This window comes from Topomyia yanbarensis, chromosome 3 (genome assembly GCF_030247195.1).
Source record: "Topomyia yanbarensis strain Yona2022 chromosome 3, ASM3024719v1, whole genome shotgun sequence".
Taxonomy (NCBI): Eukaryota; Metazoa; Arthropoda; class Insecta; order Diptera; family Culicidae; genus Topomyia; species Topomyia yanbarensis.
Window position 1 is genome coordinate 297,601,684 of NC_080672.1, and position 20,120 is coordinate 297,621,803.

At 42.7% G+C, this 20,120-nt stretch overlaps 2 protein-coding genes across 2 annotated transcripts in view; one reads left to right on the plus strand and one right to left on the minus strand.

Moving 5' to 3' along the window:
• Nucleotides 1-20,120, plus strand: part of LOC131687030 (uncharacterized) — a 79,544-nt gene that overhangs the window by 16,549 nt on the left and 42,875 nt on the right. The gene's annotated exons all lie outside the window — the stretch shown is intronic.
• Nucleotides 801-2,216, minus strand: LOC131688014 (uncharacterized). Its single transcript, XM_058972139.1, has one exon. It carries the CDS (start codon nucleotides 2,214-2,216, stop codon nucleotides 801-803), a length of 1,416 nt encoding a protein of 471 aa, XP_058828122.1.

The window sequence follows — 20,120 nt, forward strand, 5'->3', positions numbered from 1 at the left end:
TCGCCTACGCGGATTGGTCTTGTAGGTTGATGCCATTTGGTTCGACGACAGATTGTTGGCAAATATTCGCGAACCCATCTTCGCCAAAAGTGGTTGGCATAAATTTGTGAAATCTTCCAATTATTTCTAAGCGCGGCAGGGCTATCATCGAATATTGTGAGCGGTTTGCATCCACTCGATGAGTGAACCAAGAAATGATTGGGTGTGAGCGCATGAGAGTTCTCGTCATCAATGGGAATATAAGTAAGGGGTCGCGAATTGATTACATTTGCAATTTCTAATAGCGTATTCCGGAGTACTTCGTCAGTCGGATGGCGTGGTAGTTTCATCTGGTTGAGGATTTTCTTGACAGATTGCACCATCCTTTCCCAGCTGCCTCCCATGTGCGGGGAACCTGGAGGGTTGAACGACCATTCGGTGTGGGATGTAGTGAACTCCTTGAGCAGCATATTTTCATCGATTTTCTGGTACGCGTCCTTCAATTCACGGTCGGCACCGACAAAGTTTGTCCCTTTGTCACTAAAAAGCTCCAGAGGAGTACCTCGCAATGCCATGAAGTTTCGAAGCGCCAGTATGCACGAGTCGGTATTGAGTGAATGTGCAATCTCGATATGAACTGCTCTAGTTACCAAACAGGTGAGGAGCACTCCCCAGCGTTTCTCTACACGTCGACCAATAGCAACAGACATCGGACCGAAGTAGTCCACTCCGGTGTACGAGAATGGCCTGGTGAACGCGGCTAGTCTTGCTGGTGGAAGATCGGCCATGAGAGGAGCAGCAGGACGAGCAAGACGATTCTTTCAGGTTTGACAGGACATCCGAATCTTGTAACATACACGGCGCAGCTTCGGAATTCTGTACTTTTGCCTAATCTCGTTCACAACCGTCTCGTGGTTTAGGTGATGGTAATGCCAGTGCACAGATCGTACGATGAGTTCCGTAACATGATGATTCCGTGGAAGAATAATGGGACAGCTAGCGTCCGGCTCGGTATATTCACATGCACCTGTTCTTCCGCGCATTCGCATCACATCGAAATTGTCGAGATACGGTGATAGTTGGTAGATGGAACTGCTTTTAGGTAAATGGTACTTGTATGCATCGTCACAGTTAGCTGCTCTAGTGAGTGCGGCAATTTTCTCGAGGTAGACGGACTCCTGTGCGATTCGATGCAGGTATGATTCCGCCGCCAATAGTTCTTCTTTGGTGAGCTCACCGAGCGAGAGAGGTGCTCCATCTATCGTTGTTTTGAGGTTCCGAACGTAACGCTTCAGCTGAGCCGTATGACGTAGAAGGCGCTTCCAAGTCGAAAATTTTTCGCAGTCTATGACTGAGGCAGAAGCGCAATGTAATCCAACAGAATGTTTTTGTTCCAATGTTGTAGTACCAATGTGTGTTAGCATTTCTGGCCATTCCGTCTGCTTTTCCCAGATAAAATCCTGTCCGCGGACCCATCTGCTGTTTTGGGAAAGATCAGGAGTTCGCTGCCACTTGGTCCCGTCGTCGGCAGGGTTCAATTTGGAGGGTACCCATCGCCATTCAGATAGTTCGCTGTTCTCCAGAATCTCGCCGACCCGGAAACCAACGAACGGACTGAATCGTCTATGGTCAGAGTGTAACCAACACAGAACGTCACGTGCATCAGTCCAGAACAATCTTTTGTTGATATTTATCCGATGGCTCTCTGCTACTGTCCGTGCTAAGCGAACTCCAACTACAGCTGCTTGCAGTTCGAGTCGAGGAATCGACGTCAGTTTGTTGGGCGCAACACGAGTTTTAGCTGCAACAAAAGCGCATTCGATTTTATCATTTTCTTCGAACCGCAGATATGCGACCGCAGCGATACCGTTTATGCTCGCATCTACGAAAATGTGTAACTGCACGTTTGTTTGCGTTGAGCATGAAGTAGTTAGACGGTAACATCTTGGCACTGAAACTGTTTCTACCTTTTCGATGACTCCTAACCAGGTACGCCATTTTTCAAGTTGCGTAGATGTGATCACTTCATCCCAGCCAATCCCTGAACGCCAGACCTCCTGGATCAAGATTTTGAGGTACATCAAGATGTTGCCAAGAAGGCCTAATGGATCGAATATGCTCATCAGTACACGAACAACCTCTCTCTTCGTTGGTACACATCGACCACTGAGTAAATCTTCGCCGGGTTTTGTCGGTAGTTTGAAGGTGAATGTGTCAGTGGATGAGTTCCACCACATTCCCAACACTTTTTCGGTTGAAAACTACGAAATCACATTCAGGTTCATTTCGTCCACCTCTCGCTCGCTCAGGGCTGCCTGCACGTTTTTTGAGTTCGATCGCCATCCTCTTATCTCAAAACCACCTTGTGCATGTATCTCTCGAACATTCATTGCTAACTCGATCGCTTCCCGCTCTGTTTCGACGCTGCTTAGCATATCGTCCACGTAATGGTCGTGGACAATAGCGTTGACTGCAACCGGGAATTCTTCGGCAAATCGTTTCGCATTAGTGTTTTTGACGAATTGTGCACAGCTTGGGGAACAGCTCGCCCCAAACGTCATCACCTGCATGACGTAGACTTGCGGAGTTGAACCAGGGTGCCCGTTGTTCCATAGGAAGCGTTGACAGTGCTGATCATCTCGGTGTATTCCAACTTGGTGGAACATTTCCCGAATGTCACCTGTTACTGCTATACGAAACTCTCGAAAACGAAACAAAACGTGAAGAAGCGAAGAAAGCTGATCGGGACCCTTAAGGAGAAAGCTATTTAATGATACACCTCGTACTGTTGCAGCGGCGTCCCACACAATGCGCAGTTTACCTGGTTTATTCGCGTTAGCAACAACAAAAATCGGAAGATACCAGACACGATCTCGTCGAACTCGTTCCTCATCTTCGGTTAATTTTCTGATGTATCCTTTCCGCTCATAATCCTGGATTTTTGCTTGAAGGGCAACCGATAGTTCTGGTTCACGACTCATCCGCTTCTCCAACAACCGAAATCGATTAAGGGCCATGGATTTTGTTTCCGGTAGCTGAAAGTTGTCAAACTTCCACAGCAGCCTTGTCGTATATCGCTTTCCCTCAAGAACTGTATGCGACCTCAGTAGATCCATGGCACGTTCGTCAGCTTTGGACATTAGCGGTTCACTGGGCGTCTGGATGCCGAGACTGTCTAGCGAGAAATAGTTTTTCATATCTCTGTGCATGGCTTCGCACTGGCAGATATGATAGTTGACGATTCCCTTTTATCTTTGTTCCCAGGCGAGTTTTCGCCAACCGAACATGGGCCGTAAACAATCCATCCTAGCCGAGTGAGAGTGGCAACTGGTTGATTTTCTCCTCCTTCTCGTGCTTCAATCGGTTGGTCTAGATGAATATTGTCCATTCCCAGGAGTATTCTTGGACGGATACTTTCGTACGAGTCGATGGGCAGACCAGACAAATGTTTGTAATGTTTAGAAAGATCATCTATATGCATCGTCTGTGCAGGTAATTGCAAATTTTCAACAGTGTGCACTTTGTTCAGACGATTGCGTTTTTCACCTTGACTTCCAGAAATGTCCACCGAGCATTTCACCGATTTTGACTCAAATCGGCCTTGGCCTCCTGTCCAACTGATGCATAATGGGTGTTTTTCTCCTCCTAGCTCGAGTTCTTCCCAAAGGCTGTGTTCCATCAATGAGCATGTGGAGCCACTATCGAGGAAGGCATAAACATCGAACGACTTTCCTCCTTTTCCATATATAGTGATCTTGACGTACTTGAACAGGACTGCTCCGAGACAACACTGGTGTGCATTGCATGAATTTAACTTCGAAGCTTGGATAGGAAGCTTATGCTTGCTGTCGTCATGAAGGAGCTGGTGGTGTAAATAAGGACAACCGTTCCTGCCACAAAGTACCTTTGTCTCGCAAGATTTGAAATGTTTTTTCAAGCACTTGCGACATACATTCATTTCCTTGATAACCGACCAGCGGGACTGTGGAGACATTTTGCGAAATTTGTCACATTTTTCCAGAGAAGAACAGCCTTTTTCACACGCAGCGCACTTTTTAGGGAAGTGGCCAGATGCAACATCGGAATGTACATGAATGTATGCTTCTTCTTTGCGTTCCCGTTGATTTCGCTGACACTTGACTATGGGTAGTGGCCTTGTCACCTTGCTCAACGCTTCCACTAAATTCCCAAACCATTCGCTGAAGTCAGCCAGAGACACGGTGCTCTTACGTTGACGATGAAGAGCCCAGTTGACCTTGATTGTAGGTGGCAAGCATTCGACCAGCTCTTGTAGCAGTGCGACGTTGTACAAACATTCGTCCATCTGACATGCCTGAGCAGTAGCGCAAAGATTTTGCACTGCAACACCAAAATCTATAATCGTGTCCATGCGGTCAGTTTTCGGTTGAGGCATTGCCCGAACGCGTCTTACCATAGTCTCAACTATGATCTCCGGGTTCCCAAATAAAGTTTTTAGTCTACTGATAATCACGGGAACGTTCTCAGGGTGTAGCAGTAAACTTTTGACTGAGCTAAGGGCGCGATCATACAGACTACGTTCCAAACGATCTAGAAGTTCATCGTTTTTAAATCCGCACATCCTCGTAGTGCGTTCATATGCTGCTATGAATCGTGGCCAATCTTCCGGATCACCTCCGAAGCGTGGGAGATCCTTCACTGTGTGCCGCGCAGCTAATTGACCTTTATTCAGCAGCACATCAATCGGTTGGACATGTGGCACAGGGCACGGCAGCGTTGCGGACCGATTTCGGGGAGGTGTGAGCTCTAGTGGATGCGAGTAACCAGGCAAGCCAGTTTCGTTGATTGGCAGCGGGTGACTGGCAGTCCGATCCGTTTCACGTAACCAATCGTCGATTTTCTGGATATTTGTGCTTGATTCGATGTCGGAGTCATCCTCTGTATCCTGTTCCAATAGTAAACGTTCAAGTGCTAGCTTTTCCTCGAGTTGCTTCTTCTCCAGTGCTTGTCTTTCCATCAGACCCTTCATCTGGAGTTCTCGCAGTTTTGCAGATCTATTTGTGCCCTTTGATGACAACGAAATGGCACTTCCACCGTGAGTGGATTTTTCCGTCCTTTCAGTTATAGTGCTTAGTGGTAGCGTCATGATCTTCTTCGTGGTTCCTAGGATGTTCTGCTGTGACTGATTTGATGGGAATTCATACTGAGCAATCCTAGCAGTTTGTTGGTGGGCGATCGAGTTTTCACCCAGCGTCCTTTGCGTTCGTTCAAGCTGTTCACGAAGTTCGCGATTTACTTTCTCCAATGTATGCATGCGTTGATTACCGTCAAAGTGACTCGATGCAGGTACTGAACCGGATTTAACGGGGGTAGAGGCTGCTAGAGGTTCCTTCGAGACGTTCTCGTTTCTGATTAGCTGTTCTGAGGCTGCTAAGTATTCAGAACCGTACTCTCCGTACTGCTGTTGTAGCTCTTGATGCTTCAACACTTGCCGCAGCTGTTCCAGTAGCCGCTGCTGCTCTAGTTGATGCTTCTTCCGCTGCTCCTGCAGTTTCATCTGGAGAATGGCATTACTGGACTCGGCAGACATCTTCGAACAATCGTTACAGATCCAGGGACCGTCCAGTACTTCGGAGGTCACTTGCACACACTCGTAGTGGTAACAGAACTTGCACTCAACACAAGACACCGTGCGATTGCCACCTTCTTGGTTGCATTTTCCGCACTTCGCGCCAATATCTCCTGGATTACGCTTTGCATCATCATTGCGATCCGCTACACTCTTGGTAGACATTCCGGGGTATTAAACAAAAAATTTAATATGTTGCAAGAGCATGCAACAGAAAGGCAGTTTCCAAATATTTAAACGCAGTTTTTTTTGTAGATAGGCGTTAAATTTTTTCTGAAATAAGTACATTTTAGATTTAGTATTTAGAAACTAGAATTGAGGTTATTCACACATACGTTTAGTGCCTTATTGATCCGTTCACACTTTCCGGATGCTATTCCCGTGAGTAGCAAATCCTAAATCTTGGCATCTGATTAAGTATAATAATTTTACGCATTGTATAGATATAGATAGCAATACTTTTAGCCTAATTACCTCTTAAATAATCCTATAGTTATAATAGTGCTCGCAATAATTTCGCTCGGCTACTTCCAATCGACCATAACCTTAGAATAAGGTATTATTAATTCAGTATATTTTTTGGATCATATTATCCACACTATTACCTTTAGTTCAATCACTTTTAGCAAATAAATTCATAATTGTAAGTATAATATAAGTAATTATAAGTAGATTGTAAGTAAATTTAAGCGAAAACGAAGACTGTGATCATCTGACTGGCTAAGATACATGTGAACTATTAATTGTAGATTTCTTTTCATTCCCATCTATCGGCTGAAGGGCATCTGACGGGCAGTCTGATAGCGGTGACAATCCCGCCGCTGGTACCGGGTGTGGTATGCGTTTACCTAGGAGGAGTTCGCCAAAGGGCGCAACATAAGGTATTTCTTGCTGAACAACAAAAAAATAAATTTAGCTGCTACTCTACAAACCATAGCCCCTTAAAGTTAGCATTAAAACCAAAAAAATAGGCATATATCCTAAAAACGAAGAGATAGCGAGTTGGTCTATTCCGCAAAAAGATGTGTTTTGAAAGCATTTACAACTTTCTAGAACGTCCAAAAACTTTAAAAATCAGATAAAAAAGTTACAACAACAAAAAAAACTCTTTTTAAGGGGGTATTCCGACATGTACTTCAATTTCACCCAATAACTTTTTTCGCTTAACAGATAGCCATTTCGCTATTTCAACAAAGTTTCATAAAATCATTTCCTCTACAAACTTTCAATACATGACTATCAATTTTGACAACAACTTGCAAAGTTATTTTTTATCTGCGTTTATACCCCCTTAAATCAAAATTTTCCAACATTATATTAAACGACTTAAAAAATAAAGAAACCTTTCCAAAGTCTTCAAAGTGCCATAACCAATAGTTTCGTCACAAATATCAATGTCCAGCTTTTTTGATTCCGTCCCACTGTGTGCCGGGGAATTCTTCGTCGGAGTAGGAAAGATCCACCGTCGGGGACTATTCCGAGCAGTCCGTAGCGAATCGCCGGCTTGAATCGTCGGGGCACCAGTGAACCGGACGCAATCCTCCACCGGGAATCGCTGGACTGACCTCGGCATTCTGCCGGACTGCATCTAAGGAAGAATAACGTATCCGTCAACGGTTGCAGGAGACATTCTTTCGTCGGGGAACTCTCCGCCGAGGTAGGCTAGCTCCACCGTCGGGGACTACGCTGAGTAGCACCGAACGCGACAAACCACCAGGGACATTGGGACACCAGTGAACCGAAAGCCACCCTCCAACCGGAATCGCCGGATCGACCATGGCATCCAACTGGTCAACGTAGAGAGGAAGGCATGTAGAACATCATGCCGTGCAGGACTGATATGGCGGTTACGAGACAAGCGAAATCTAGCACGACCAGCTAGACCTGGAATCAAGTGAAGTGCATTAGCACGCCTCCCCCCGAAGAAGTCATTTCAAATGGAATCCGGGGGATCAGGCGAATGTCGGACTTCTTGGTGGAGTTTGAAGGAATAGGATTCGGAGTTACTCTGGCACACGATGGGCGAAATCAATAGTATGGTCTAACTACTGAAGGGTCGGCGTAAAAGCTTTACCACCAAGTTAAAAAAAATACACGCTCAGAGACTTTTTTCCGATCTCGCCGAACTGAGTTGAATGGTATAAGAGATTCGGCTCTGCGGGCCTCGGTTAAAAAGTCGAAATTCCGACCGATTGCATAAGTTTTATTACGAGAAAGGTAAAAAGGAATTCAGTCATTTTCGTTTTTATTTTCACTGCATCAAGAATGCTTCTCATATCCTTAACCCAAAGACTAGTAATTTATAATCTAAAATAAAAATATGAACATTTTATATCTTTTGTTTAAGCATGTGCATTCACGAGAAACTATCTTTCGATAAAAGTCGCTTCAGGTGATGCCCTAAAAATTAAAAGGTAGCTGCATAAAAAGAATCGCATAACTTTGAAAATCCGCATAAAAAAACCGCTTAACTTTGAAAATCCGCATAAAAAACCGCACAACTTTTAAAATCCGCATAAAAAGTCGCATAAAAAACCGCATAAAAAAGATTTTAGTGTACTGTGATATCGGAGAGTTATATATGGTTTCAAACTTGTTCGGGGCATATAATCCAGGTTAATCATTGAAAGTATAGTCGATGACTAGATTTTTAATGACAGTAAAGTGACAGTAGAGCATTACATGCAGTACACATTGGGCCAAAGATGAAAGCATTTGGTGAAGCAGTGGAAAAAAAACAATACAAGCACTTCCTATTTCAGGTATATGTGAAAGAGCAGTTTTAGTGAAATTTATTTTGGGAATGATTGATAGTGACCAATGTGATTCTATATCTTATCGCATCGACTCATATAAGACGCAGAACTGGATGTCTTTTTGCGAATTTCATCGAAAGCAAAATTTGATGTAATACGAGACCTGTCATAGAAGCCTCGGTAATTTTTCGACGATGGAAGAAAGATAGCAGGAAAAGGTATTCAAAATTCAGAATTTCATTGAAATTTTATGTTTTCTGTTGTTGAAACTCATCACTGTATCATTTTCGGTTTCACTAGATGGTTGTGGCCTCACCTTTTTGAGATGAATGTAACCATTCGTTTCCAGAGAATCCTCCAACGACGGTAAACAAAAATAATCGTCACCGGATCGGAATGCATCGAAATTGCTACCATATTTCACACCATGCCTCCAGCCGGGACCAATTTCCAAAGTCTAATTTTAACCCGTGAATCGGTAAATTTTCACAATTACCCATTTTCGCTAGCAAGCCCGGACTGTCTCAGTAGCACAGTTTTCAAGATTTTCGACAATTTCCAACCATATGCATAATGAAGGCAGTCTGAGCATTTCCAATCATCACAGTGTGCTTCATCATCATCTCCATCGCTACTAGCGCGCAGTGGGGTTTCGTTTATTGAGAATATTGTCCCGAGCTAGACTCCCGATTCGGGGGTCTGTGTAAATCCATAGAACGTGTTTCTGTTGATCACACCGTGTAAAATTACTCAAACATTTCTCGATCGAGCATTGATCCTGTTGAATGTGATTGACCGGTTACTTCTACTATGAACATTTTCAATATTGTTTTATCGATTCCACTTGAATCAATATTCATAATCCAAACCTGTCGCTTGTTCTGCAGTCTGGCTCATTATACAAACTCGCTTTCCGGAGGAATGATCCGATGTATGTATAATGACGCGTGAGCTCACATTTTTTATACACATACGCAACATGCTGAAGCCATCGTACGTGCAGTGCAAAAACTCGGAAACACATGTTCGCCGTTGACCGCAACGTTTGTTTATTTATTGTTTTACTCAAACCCACAACCAAGACGAAGCAAACGGTAACTATAGCAGCAACTCAGCGTCGTCGTTGAGTAGGTTAAATCTTGTCTCGGTGCTGCTTGGTGTGTTAGTGGATTGCGTTTGAAGGCGATGTTGTTTCAGTTGTGTATAGACAACCAGTCGCTCTCCATCTCCACCGGCACCGGGTGACCGCGTCAGGCGGCTACACCGTACGTACATAAATGTGCAGTATGGAGGAAGTTTGCGTGGAAATTCCATTCGATTTGTTTGAGACTGTATTTTGCCTTGGTAGTCCGGTGATAGTGACACCCACATTCGCGACGGTGAGAATTGCGAAGGATGCCAAATTTTTTTCAATTCTGAGGAAAACGTTGGGGTTTTCTCTGACAATATATAAGGAATATATGTAAATTTTGATATAACATATTCTGTATCGTTTGTCCAATATCCCAAATTTGAATTATTTAATATATATGTATATTATGAGATATATGAGCCAATTCGAGACATTATCACTGATCCATCCAGCAGAAATGCGTGTAAATACACCATTTTCGTGAATAATGGGTTTTGTAAATCATTATGAAGTGTTCAGGTGTTTGTTTAGTACATTGTAGCTAATCAAATCAATATCTTTGATGAATAAAACAAATATGAGTAGTTCTTAGTGCCCACCGCGAGTGACATCTTAAAACATTTCTGTGTATGATTTAACAAATTCTTCGCCACTCTCTACGCATGTCAGGAAACGCGTTTTCAAAATTCGAAATACCAGTTTACGAATCGCGTATTGGATACATTTTGCTAAGAATGTGTGGAGGAGTTCGGAGAAGGCTACTGAAAATTGATGAAATCGAAACTTGGATTGGTTTAGCAAGCCAATGCAATATGCACTATGCTTAAGCTGACTAACTCCGACGAAAAAATCCGTATACTATGCAAACCATGTGCCTGAGCGTGCTAGAAGATTACGCTGCGTTGCGGAATGGTGTACGGATTTTTTCATCAGAGTTGCTATATTTCTCTTTAGTGGAGGAAAATTGAACCACATTTACGAGTTAAGAGCGCAAAACCTATATCTAAATTAGTTAGTTGCGTTTCGACTTCGTTTCATCAGAATTCGATACTAATTTAGTGACAGGACTAAGCGGATACTGATGAGACGAACCATGCTTCTAAATGTCGAAAGTGACCATCTGTACGGAGCAATCCACTGCGATATCGGAATGATTCGGGACAGAAACGTGGACAGAAATTTTGTTGGGAGGGGATACCTTAGACATAGACATTAGACATAACGCTTTGCTCTGATAGAATTTCGCATGAGCTGGGAAATTGGCAGATTCCAAATGAAACTGAGCCGTCTCTATCCGATCATAAATATGTATTTTTCTATCATTTTGATGTCACCTTCAATATGGTAATATATCGTAATCTCAAATCTACAAACTGAGACCTCTTTTTGGAAAACTATTCGATTAAATTTCATGGATATTCTTGAACAATTAGTCAACTTGACGACTTAGATAACGTCGTGGATACGATAAACTCATTCATAGTAGCATCCTATCCACTTCGTATTGTTTAGTCGGCTAGGGGAACCCCTTGGTGGAGGGCTGAGCTTGAAAGAATGCAGAAAGATATGAGATGAGTTTGGAACCGGCGTCAGCGTGATGACTTCAGGGCTTTCAGGTCAGCTCGTAATGCATATATGAAATGTTTGAGATCTGTAGAGCAGGCTGGCTGGCAAAACCTACACACTGATGTCCCTAGTCTGAACGAGGCTAGGAGGCTAAATAGAAATCTCAAAAACGAAAGATTTTCAGATGAACTCCTTAAAAACCAGAGACGGGGCTTATGTGACTGACGAAAAAATATTCTTAATCTATTTGATACACATGTTCCAGGTTGTATCGATCCGGAGCTGAACAATGTTCACAGATCTCATTCTGGTGATTCGGACTCGTTGGCGTTAGCACGCACATTGGTTTCCACTGAATCGGTCAAGTGGGCAGTTGACAGCTTTGCTCCATACAAATCACCCGGAAAAGATGGAATACTTCCCGTGCTACTGCAAAAGGGATTTCATATTCTTAAACATGTCTTGAAAAAAATTATGTTTTCCAGTCTTGCTACCGCGTTTATCCTGAAGGCATGGCGAGAGATAACTGTTAGATTTGTTCTCAAAGGTAGGCGTTCAAGCTATGACGAAGACAAAATTTTTAAACCTATCAGCTTAAGTTCTTTTCTTCTGAAAGCTTTGGAATGGATAATTAATCATCACATCAGGAACGTTAGTTTAGTAGAATATCCACTGCACAAATTACAACATGCATATCAGTGTGGGAAATCCACGGTCGCTTTGCTTCACAATTTTGTTTACAACATTGAGAAGCCCTTCTCGCTCAAATAATCTAGTTTGGGTGTATTCCTAGATATCGAAGGTGCTTTTGACAATGTGTCCTTTCAATCTATTCAGGAGACAACACGCTATCATGTGGTATCTGCATGTATCTTCGGTTGGATAAACGCAATGCTTAGTAACCGCATTCTTTGCTCATCACAGCGAAAGGCTGATGTACGGAAGTTGAGTATTTGTCCTCGGGGTGGCGTTCTGCCGCCTTTGTTATGTAACTTGGTTGCCAACGGCATGTTGAAGAAACTCAATGAGGTTGAATTTCCAACCTAGGGGTTTGCTGACGATTACCAAATACTAATTACTGGACTTTGCATCGGAACAATCTTTGATTTAATGTAACAGTGGTGTCGAGAAGTAAAATTATCAGTTAACATAAATAAAATTTCAATGCTTCTTTTTACGATGAAGCGAATAACAACCGGGGTTCGTCCCTTGCAGTTCTTTGATTCTGAGCTACTGTCAGTACGTTGGAGCTCGTATTGAGTTCAGAGTCAAGAAAGCGTGCATGGCCTTCGGGCAGTGCAGACGAACTATTGGAAAGACTTGGGGGCTCATACTTAAATACATCTATGGGATTTACACGACAATTGTTCGTCCAATACTGTCATACGGATGCCTTGTGTGGTGGCCGAGGGGATAGGTGATGACGATCCAGTGAAAAAGCTAAACTATCTGCAAAGAATGGGGCTCATGGCGTTGACTTGTGCTTTCACCACGACTCCGACTGTTGCTCTTGAGGCTCTTCACCTACACCTCAAACAAGATACGCTATCATGTGTATACAAACTGCAGGTTACTGAGCTTTGCAACAGTAGCCATGTTGATCTTGCTACCAGTCATACACGACTGTAGTCACAAATGGCTACATGGGGTGAAGAAATTCTTGCTCCCAGCGCTCCACTACACTCACATTTAGTTTTCCTTACATGATATTTCATGTGAAGATTACCTCTCGAGAGAAATGGTTGTCTGGATATATGAAAAGACAACAACAAACACAGGTGGTCTTTTACACTGACAGTTCTCTGATGGAGGAACGTGCTGGTGCTGGTGTCTACTGTCGTGAAATGAGATTGGAACAATCTCACTCACTATGTAGATACTGTACTGTATTCCAAGCAGAGATCTTTGCGATTATGTGTGGGGTACAATCGGCCCTTCAACAGACCTTGTCCGGCAAAGTTATATCCGATAGTTAGGCTGCAATCAAGGCCCTTAGCTCAGACAATTCACGGTCCAAGCTAGTGATCGCGTGCCGTACCCAAATCGAAGAACTAATCATTGTCCACACAATCTACCTTGTCTGTGAGCCCGGACATTCCGGTATTACTGGAAATGAATAGGCTGACGAATTGGCCAGAGCAGGCTCAGCGATTGACTTCGTTGGTCCTGAGCCCGCCATTCCAATTTCGACAAGTTGGAGAAGAGAACAAACATGGTCCTGGGCTTCGTCCGAGCACCGCAATTATTGGTGAAATCTACAAACGTGTCGCCAAACAAAGGCGTTTCTAGAACAACTGACTCGATGATTTCGAAAATTATCCTACATTGTTCGAAGCTACGGCATGCTGGCCAGGGATTTGACCGGCCACTGCAAACTCAATTATCACATGGCAACTATTCAGCGTGCTGTGATCTTTGTGAATCCGACTACGGAACCTCATATCATCTGATATGCAACTGCCCAGCAGTAGCGCAATTGCGATTTCGAGTTTTCAGCCGTCGTTACATAGACGAAACCATGTTACTTTTCCCTCCCTTCCAATTCTACTTCCTCCCTCCTCTTTCTCCTTTCCTTCCGCTAAGGAAATGATGAAATGACACGGCAAGGCACAAATCCCCGAATACATACGCGGAACATGCCATTTAAGCCAATATATTCTGCAGCCAAATTAAGCCAATATATTCTGACCTTCGGCAGCCATGTCGACTATACATGCAAGAGAGCGTCGACTGCTGTTGCGGCATTATCGAGGATGATGTCCAACAGCTCAAAGGTGTGTGCCAGTAGTCGTAGGCTACTGGCAGGCGTTGCCGTATCTATTCTCAGGTACGGCGGCCCGTCATGGTTAAGAGCACTGAGGGTAACCATTACCTACTGAAACTGGAGAGCACCTACCGCATGATGTGCCTCAGAGTGATATCGGCTTACCGCACGGTATCACACAATGCATCCTGCGTGATAGTGAGCATGATGCCAGTCGGGCTGGTCATCCAGGAAGATGAGGAGTGCTTCGAGCTACGTGGAAATAGAGGAGCCCGCGAGCGCACCAAGGTGGCTTCGGTTGCCAGATGGTTGCGTGAGTGGGATAACTCCTCGAAAGGTAGGTGGACCCACCGGCTGATACCTAGCATATCGAGCTGGGTGGGCAGACCCCATGGTGAAGTTCACTTCCATCTGACACAATTACTGTAAGCCCATGGCTGCTTCCGACAGTACCTCCACAGGTTCGGGCACGCGGAGGTCCCCGTCTGCCCTGACTGCCCAGGTGTCGACGAAATTGCCGAACACATACCGTTCGTATGTCCTTGTTTCGTTGTCGAAAGAGGAGCAATGCTTGACGTCTGCGGCTGGGACACAACCCCTGATACCCTTATTCAGCGGATGTGTCAAGCGGTGGATAAGTGGAACGCAGTCTCGACTACAACACCCAGATTGCCTGCAGGCTACAGGGAATCTGGCTCACCGAGCAGCAGACGACGGGCCCTCGTGGCGTGGCAGAGGAGTGAAGGGTGAGCATCCAAGTCAGCCTCACACGGTATGTTAAGGGTGAGCACAAAAAGCAGCCTCACAAGGTATGAAAAAGGTGAGCACACAAGTCAGCCTCGCAAGGTACGAAAAAGGTCAGCACAAAAGTAAGCCTCATGTGGAGTGTTAGATAGTGAATCAAGGTGAGACAGAGAGAGCACCCAAGTAAGCCTCATACAGGATTTTTGAACGCGTGAGCGTGAGTGAGTGAGTACATCAAGTACAGCCATCCCCCCAGAAGTAATATCGAGAGGTAGTCCCTGGGGGGAACAATGGCGTCACCATGAGAGCCCGACACTCCAGTACACCCCGTGTGTTAGCTTGGAATGTACTAATACCACGTGTACTGGGTTAGTACGTAAATTGTAGTCTCCATTGAAAAAAAGCCAATATATTCTGATTCTTGATGGGATGTATACTTGCTCGAAAACATTTGTATCGCCGACTTGTCTTATTGTATCCGCTGGGAACTCTTGGGATCAGATTTCCAGCATGTCAACTAAAAAAGAAGAGATAATTAAATTAGGACATCTATCGTGTTTAAAAATATGACCTATAGGAGAGATTGAGGATAGCCAGCACATCTCGGACTGGAACGAGGCCGAGGAGATTCGTTTAACGGAAGTCTAATGTGGCGCACGACCAGACAACATGTTCAATGTCGCGATAATGATCACCACAAGTGCAGACCCGCTCTCCACTACCACAATACGCCGAAGATGCGCATTTAATGTATAATGTTTGACCATGACCCGAGACATCACCCGCGACATCACCCGACCTTCATCCATCCCCTTTAACTTTTTTGTTGATGCGTTTGGGATTCCTAAACTTTCATTGTCAAACAAAATTATAAAATTTTTCAGCGTCCTCTGACAAGAAATACAGAAAAATTCATTGAAGCTACGCGATCTTTCATAAATATCACCTTCTAATGCCTAAGTGTCCGCCTTCTCATTATCATTCTAATCTAAGTAACTTCTTCCCAACTACCCGGAATGGAGCAATGTGAAAGAACTCAAACTAATATTTGTATCTGGCACGGTTTTGCAGAGAAAGAACTCAGGAACTCACATATTTTCCCCAGGAAAAACAAGGAGTGCTTTCCATGCTCCATCGAACGGAGAGCCTTCTTGGCACTGGTACGATGTGGGTATAGTCGTTGGTAGGCAAATATAAAACTATCAGTTTTGTGGGGAGAATGTTTGCAGCACAGCCTCGCCACTACTGTCATAATAATTGGAATAGAAGCTATGCATAGCTCTCATCATCTATAGAAAGTTACAGTGATATGCGCACTACAATGCTTGGCACGAGCATCTTTGCTGTCAGATAAATTTGTGTGTTTGAAGAACAATCATTACGGCTAATGTTTGAATGTGGATCTGTTGTCGTCGAAAAAGGATTGTTGGATCCGTGTACTCAGATCAAAGTTTGAATCGAGTACACCAAGAAGGGTCTAGCCACCGGACGAAAGATTGTTTCTCTCATTAATCCGTCGACGAAGCGGTGCCAATAACCGCCGTTTTTTCTGCTTTCATCAAGTTTTTCATTTGCGTTGCTAACGTCGCTATGTTCGAAAAAAAATCAGGCCATCCGACGTTCAAAAAGCCCTCATAGGTAGGGTTCGTCGCGGTGCGGATGTGGGCGGTAAATGGATTGTCCGCACCGCAACCGCAAAAAAATAATAAAACCGCACCGCTTACCACAACCGCACTTTATTTACCGCACCGCACCGCGCGGTAATGCGGTAAATGCGGTAAAATTTTTATATTTTTAAAAAATAGTGTTGGAAAATTGTTCATTTGTGTAACAGAATATGATAAAATGTTATTTTTATTCACACGAAATTTAACTTTAAGAGACTCCTCAGAATGTAATGTTTATGAAAAAATCAACTTTTGCATTTTCTATTAATAAAATTCCGTTCATTTTAAGGCAAACAGTATACATTCAAAAACGTTCTACTGCAGTAATAAGAAAACTTTTATTTTAGCAACCCTTCAGTTAATTGAAAAAAGGGGAATAAAAACGTAATAAGAAATGAAGTTGCATATTTTTTTCTTTAAATTTTCATATTTTCAATGCTTTTGACATATGAAAATAAAATGTATGATTTTCGCATTTACGTAGTAAAACATCCTTTCATTCTTAAAGGAATTTCACCAACAAAAATTTAAAGTCGAAATACCAGTACTACTATATAGTAGCGCATGCATTCCAATACAGTGAAATAAAAACATATTGTATTTCATCAATAAGAACGACGCCATATTTGACGAAAAAATTGCTCTATACATTACATCTAATCAGGTGTCCGGTCTCAACCGGTACAGAATTATTGAACATTAGAAAAACTGCAAAAATGTATGATTTGTAGCATACAGCAGAAATGATTTTTAAAAATAGGGGGTTTTACGGACAATACATCTCAAAACTCTAACTTCCACATTCTTCAAGAAACAGATGTATTCTCATTCAAAAACTAGGATTGCTCCCTTTAAAAATGTATGAAGTGTAATTTTCCTAAGGCTAGTTCGAAAGTTCTAGCATTTAATGTATTTTCCTCTATTTTGTCAATAAGCCAAAGGCAAAAACTTCAATTGCAGTGAACGGGAGTCAAACTATGTGGTATTTGGCAAAAAAGCTTCAAAAAGCTACAAAATACTCGTAACTGAAAAATATTAGGACTTAATTTGGTGGAAAATTATAGTAAATTTGAATGGAAGTACGCGAAAAAAAATTATGCAGCATACTTTTTAAGAAAGAGTCCAATAAAATTGACTGTAGAAAAATTCGCATTGAATTTACACAGCAATCAAAGAAGATAGAAATACGTTGTTGATGAACGAATAATAGAATAATCATCCAAATTTGGACCCCTCCTTATTTTGGATGCTTTCATACATTTGTATCCTTTACTGCCAATTATTGCAAATTCGTTTGGTTTGACGAAGATAATTATATTCTTTGGGTTGTTTTCAAGTCCCAGCATAATTAGTTCATCTCTAATTCCTTTAAATTAGTCAAAATTCGCGATTGAAAAATTGATATCGAAAACGATTCATAATTCCACGATTACCAACAGAAATCGGGAGAAGTGATGCACTTTTAAATTGGATTTAAGAGTACAAATTTATTTTTTTTTTAAATCATCTATTAATTTTGTTTCTATTTGGATCTTACATTTTATGTATTTGATATGGTTAGTTTGTGAATTTTTACTTAGAAGTATCAAATAACTAGTCCAAAATATGTTGTAAAAATAATAGCGTCAAAATATTTCGGACACAGCTAGATTTTCTTTCGTAATAGCAGTCTGTTTATCAATTTAGAATAATCAAAATTATCACTTTATCAATTATTTTTTTGCGGTGCGGTTGCGGTAAAACCGCGCGGTAAAAGCTCTTTCCCGCACCGCATCTGCGGGAAAAAGCGTCTCACCGCACCGCAGATTTTGCGGTGCGGGTGCGGTAAATACCGCGCGGTTGCGGTAATTACCGCAACCGCGACGAACCCTACTCATAGGACCTTTTCGTGTACAATTCTGAGCACTGTTTGCCCAGCATGGAGTGGGAGACCGTCCACGGTTGTTCGCGCCGGGTACTCGTTTCATTCGGCCTTTAATCGCAGTGTAGAGAATCAAGTCAGTCAAAAAGTTGAAAGCTTCCACCGGAGGACTTTCTTTTTTTATTCAATTGTTTCGGATTTTGTGGACGCGTAGCTCTTTCAATCAATGGGCACACTGATTGTAGCGAGGTCGAGTACAACGATAAATCAAACGCGATTGACCGCGCTGGTGAAGTAGGCATCCGTGTCATTTCCACCGTATTCCGGATGATCATATTGAAATCGTTGCGAATATCATGCGGTAACATAGGTCGGTTATCATTGTGAAGACAACCCAATGGCATATCGTGGGAGTTAAAGTCTTCTAGAACCAGCTGAGGTGCAAAGTATATGGAAACAATGTCAATAAGCATTTGCCTTTGATTCGGTCTTGGCAAGCGACAACTCCCATACCCGGTACCTAGCAAAGGCACATCCGATTGAAATAATAGCATGTTTTGATCCCCAAAACGCTCCTCTACAGTGTTTTCTCGGCCCTGGCGAATAATGTTAAAATTTTGGAAGATCTACGTCGGAAGTAAACCAAATGCATTGTGTAAAACCTAGGAAAATAATAGGGCTGAAATATAAAGACCCTTGGACTATTGGATGTCCCATGTGAACTTTCTGAGACCAGGAGCCACTTATTTCGGTTTTGTGAACGCATCCATCAAGTGGCACTCTTAGGTCTTTACGAGGAAGATTATGAGAGGAAATAATTCTCCTCTTTCGAAAATTTATAGGCACATTAGAAGATGTTTACTCAATGGGATTGTCGTGGACGGTGGAGTAGCCCTCTTTAGCATTCCTTCTCGGAGCGCTCCTAAAAAAATGCTTCGGTTTATCCCCATGTAATATATTTGTCGATAGTTTAATAGGAGTCTCTTCAGTGAAGGAAAATTTTTCACCGCATTTTCCAAACCGTGCCTTGTTTCTACAATGGGTAACTCTATGGCTCATTGATCGCAACAATGGCAGTACATTTCCATCGGTACAAAAGACAAACAAGTAAACGAGCTCAGTTCAAAAGAAAAAAGTTTTGAAGAACAGATCCTGCGAGAGGCTCGAAATGGGGCTGATGAAAATTAATTGTTTTCTTGTACTCCTCGACTTTTATAGAATGCTTGCATACCAGAATTTTCACTAACTAAAGCAAAGGGTTCTAGAAGAAGCCAACCCCATATTTTATAATTAAGGCCCCTCTCGGTGACCACACCATCAATCTCTACTTCCCGGGAGGGTACGTAGACAAAAAACTTCTGCGTACACGGTCGAGTGTTGTTAAGCTGGATCACGCCATATATCGTAGATGTTAAATTGATTTTCTTTGATCCGAAAGTAAACCATCCAGCGACCGGTTGTATTAGATATAATTTGTATCGAAAATGAGACTTATCGGCATTATTTGTGCTATCGGAGAAAAATTCAAATCGACCCCCATTAAGCCTGAAAGGATGTCAGTCGTTGGAGATACCTTCTCATTAGTCAACACTACCATGCGGGCTTCAGTATCCGCGAAAAGATCAACCACTTTGATCTTCACTTCTTATTACACACGTGGGTCAACTTTACTTTGTAGAGACTGGATCTAGCCTTTATAACGGTCGCTTCTTGCTGGTACCTGCCACTCTGCTCTGGCACAAATGGTGTTACGGTAACAGCTATAATTTCGTATTTTTTCCAAAATTTTGCTTGCGCCTTTCATCATATATTCTTAGAACTTAAAGAAAATTTTGAAAATCTTTTTTCGAACATTCCCTTAATATACACATTCGAATTCTGCATTATTGTATATTTATTTAGCTTTCGGCAAAAAAAAAGAATTTGACCATATATGGAGATTTGGCATCACTTCTCCTGGAGCAACTTAGATGATCTACAGTCATATTATTAGTTTGTGGCTCACTAATAAATTGAGCACATCTTGCTCATTATTGTATCGGT

Excerpts from the sequence above, each read along its gene's own strand:
- LOC131688014 (XM_058972139.1), bottom strand. The coding sequence starts at position 2,216 with ATGTGGTGGAACTCATCCACTGACACATTCACCTTCAAACTACCGACA.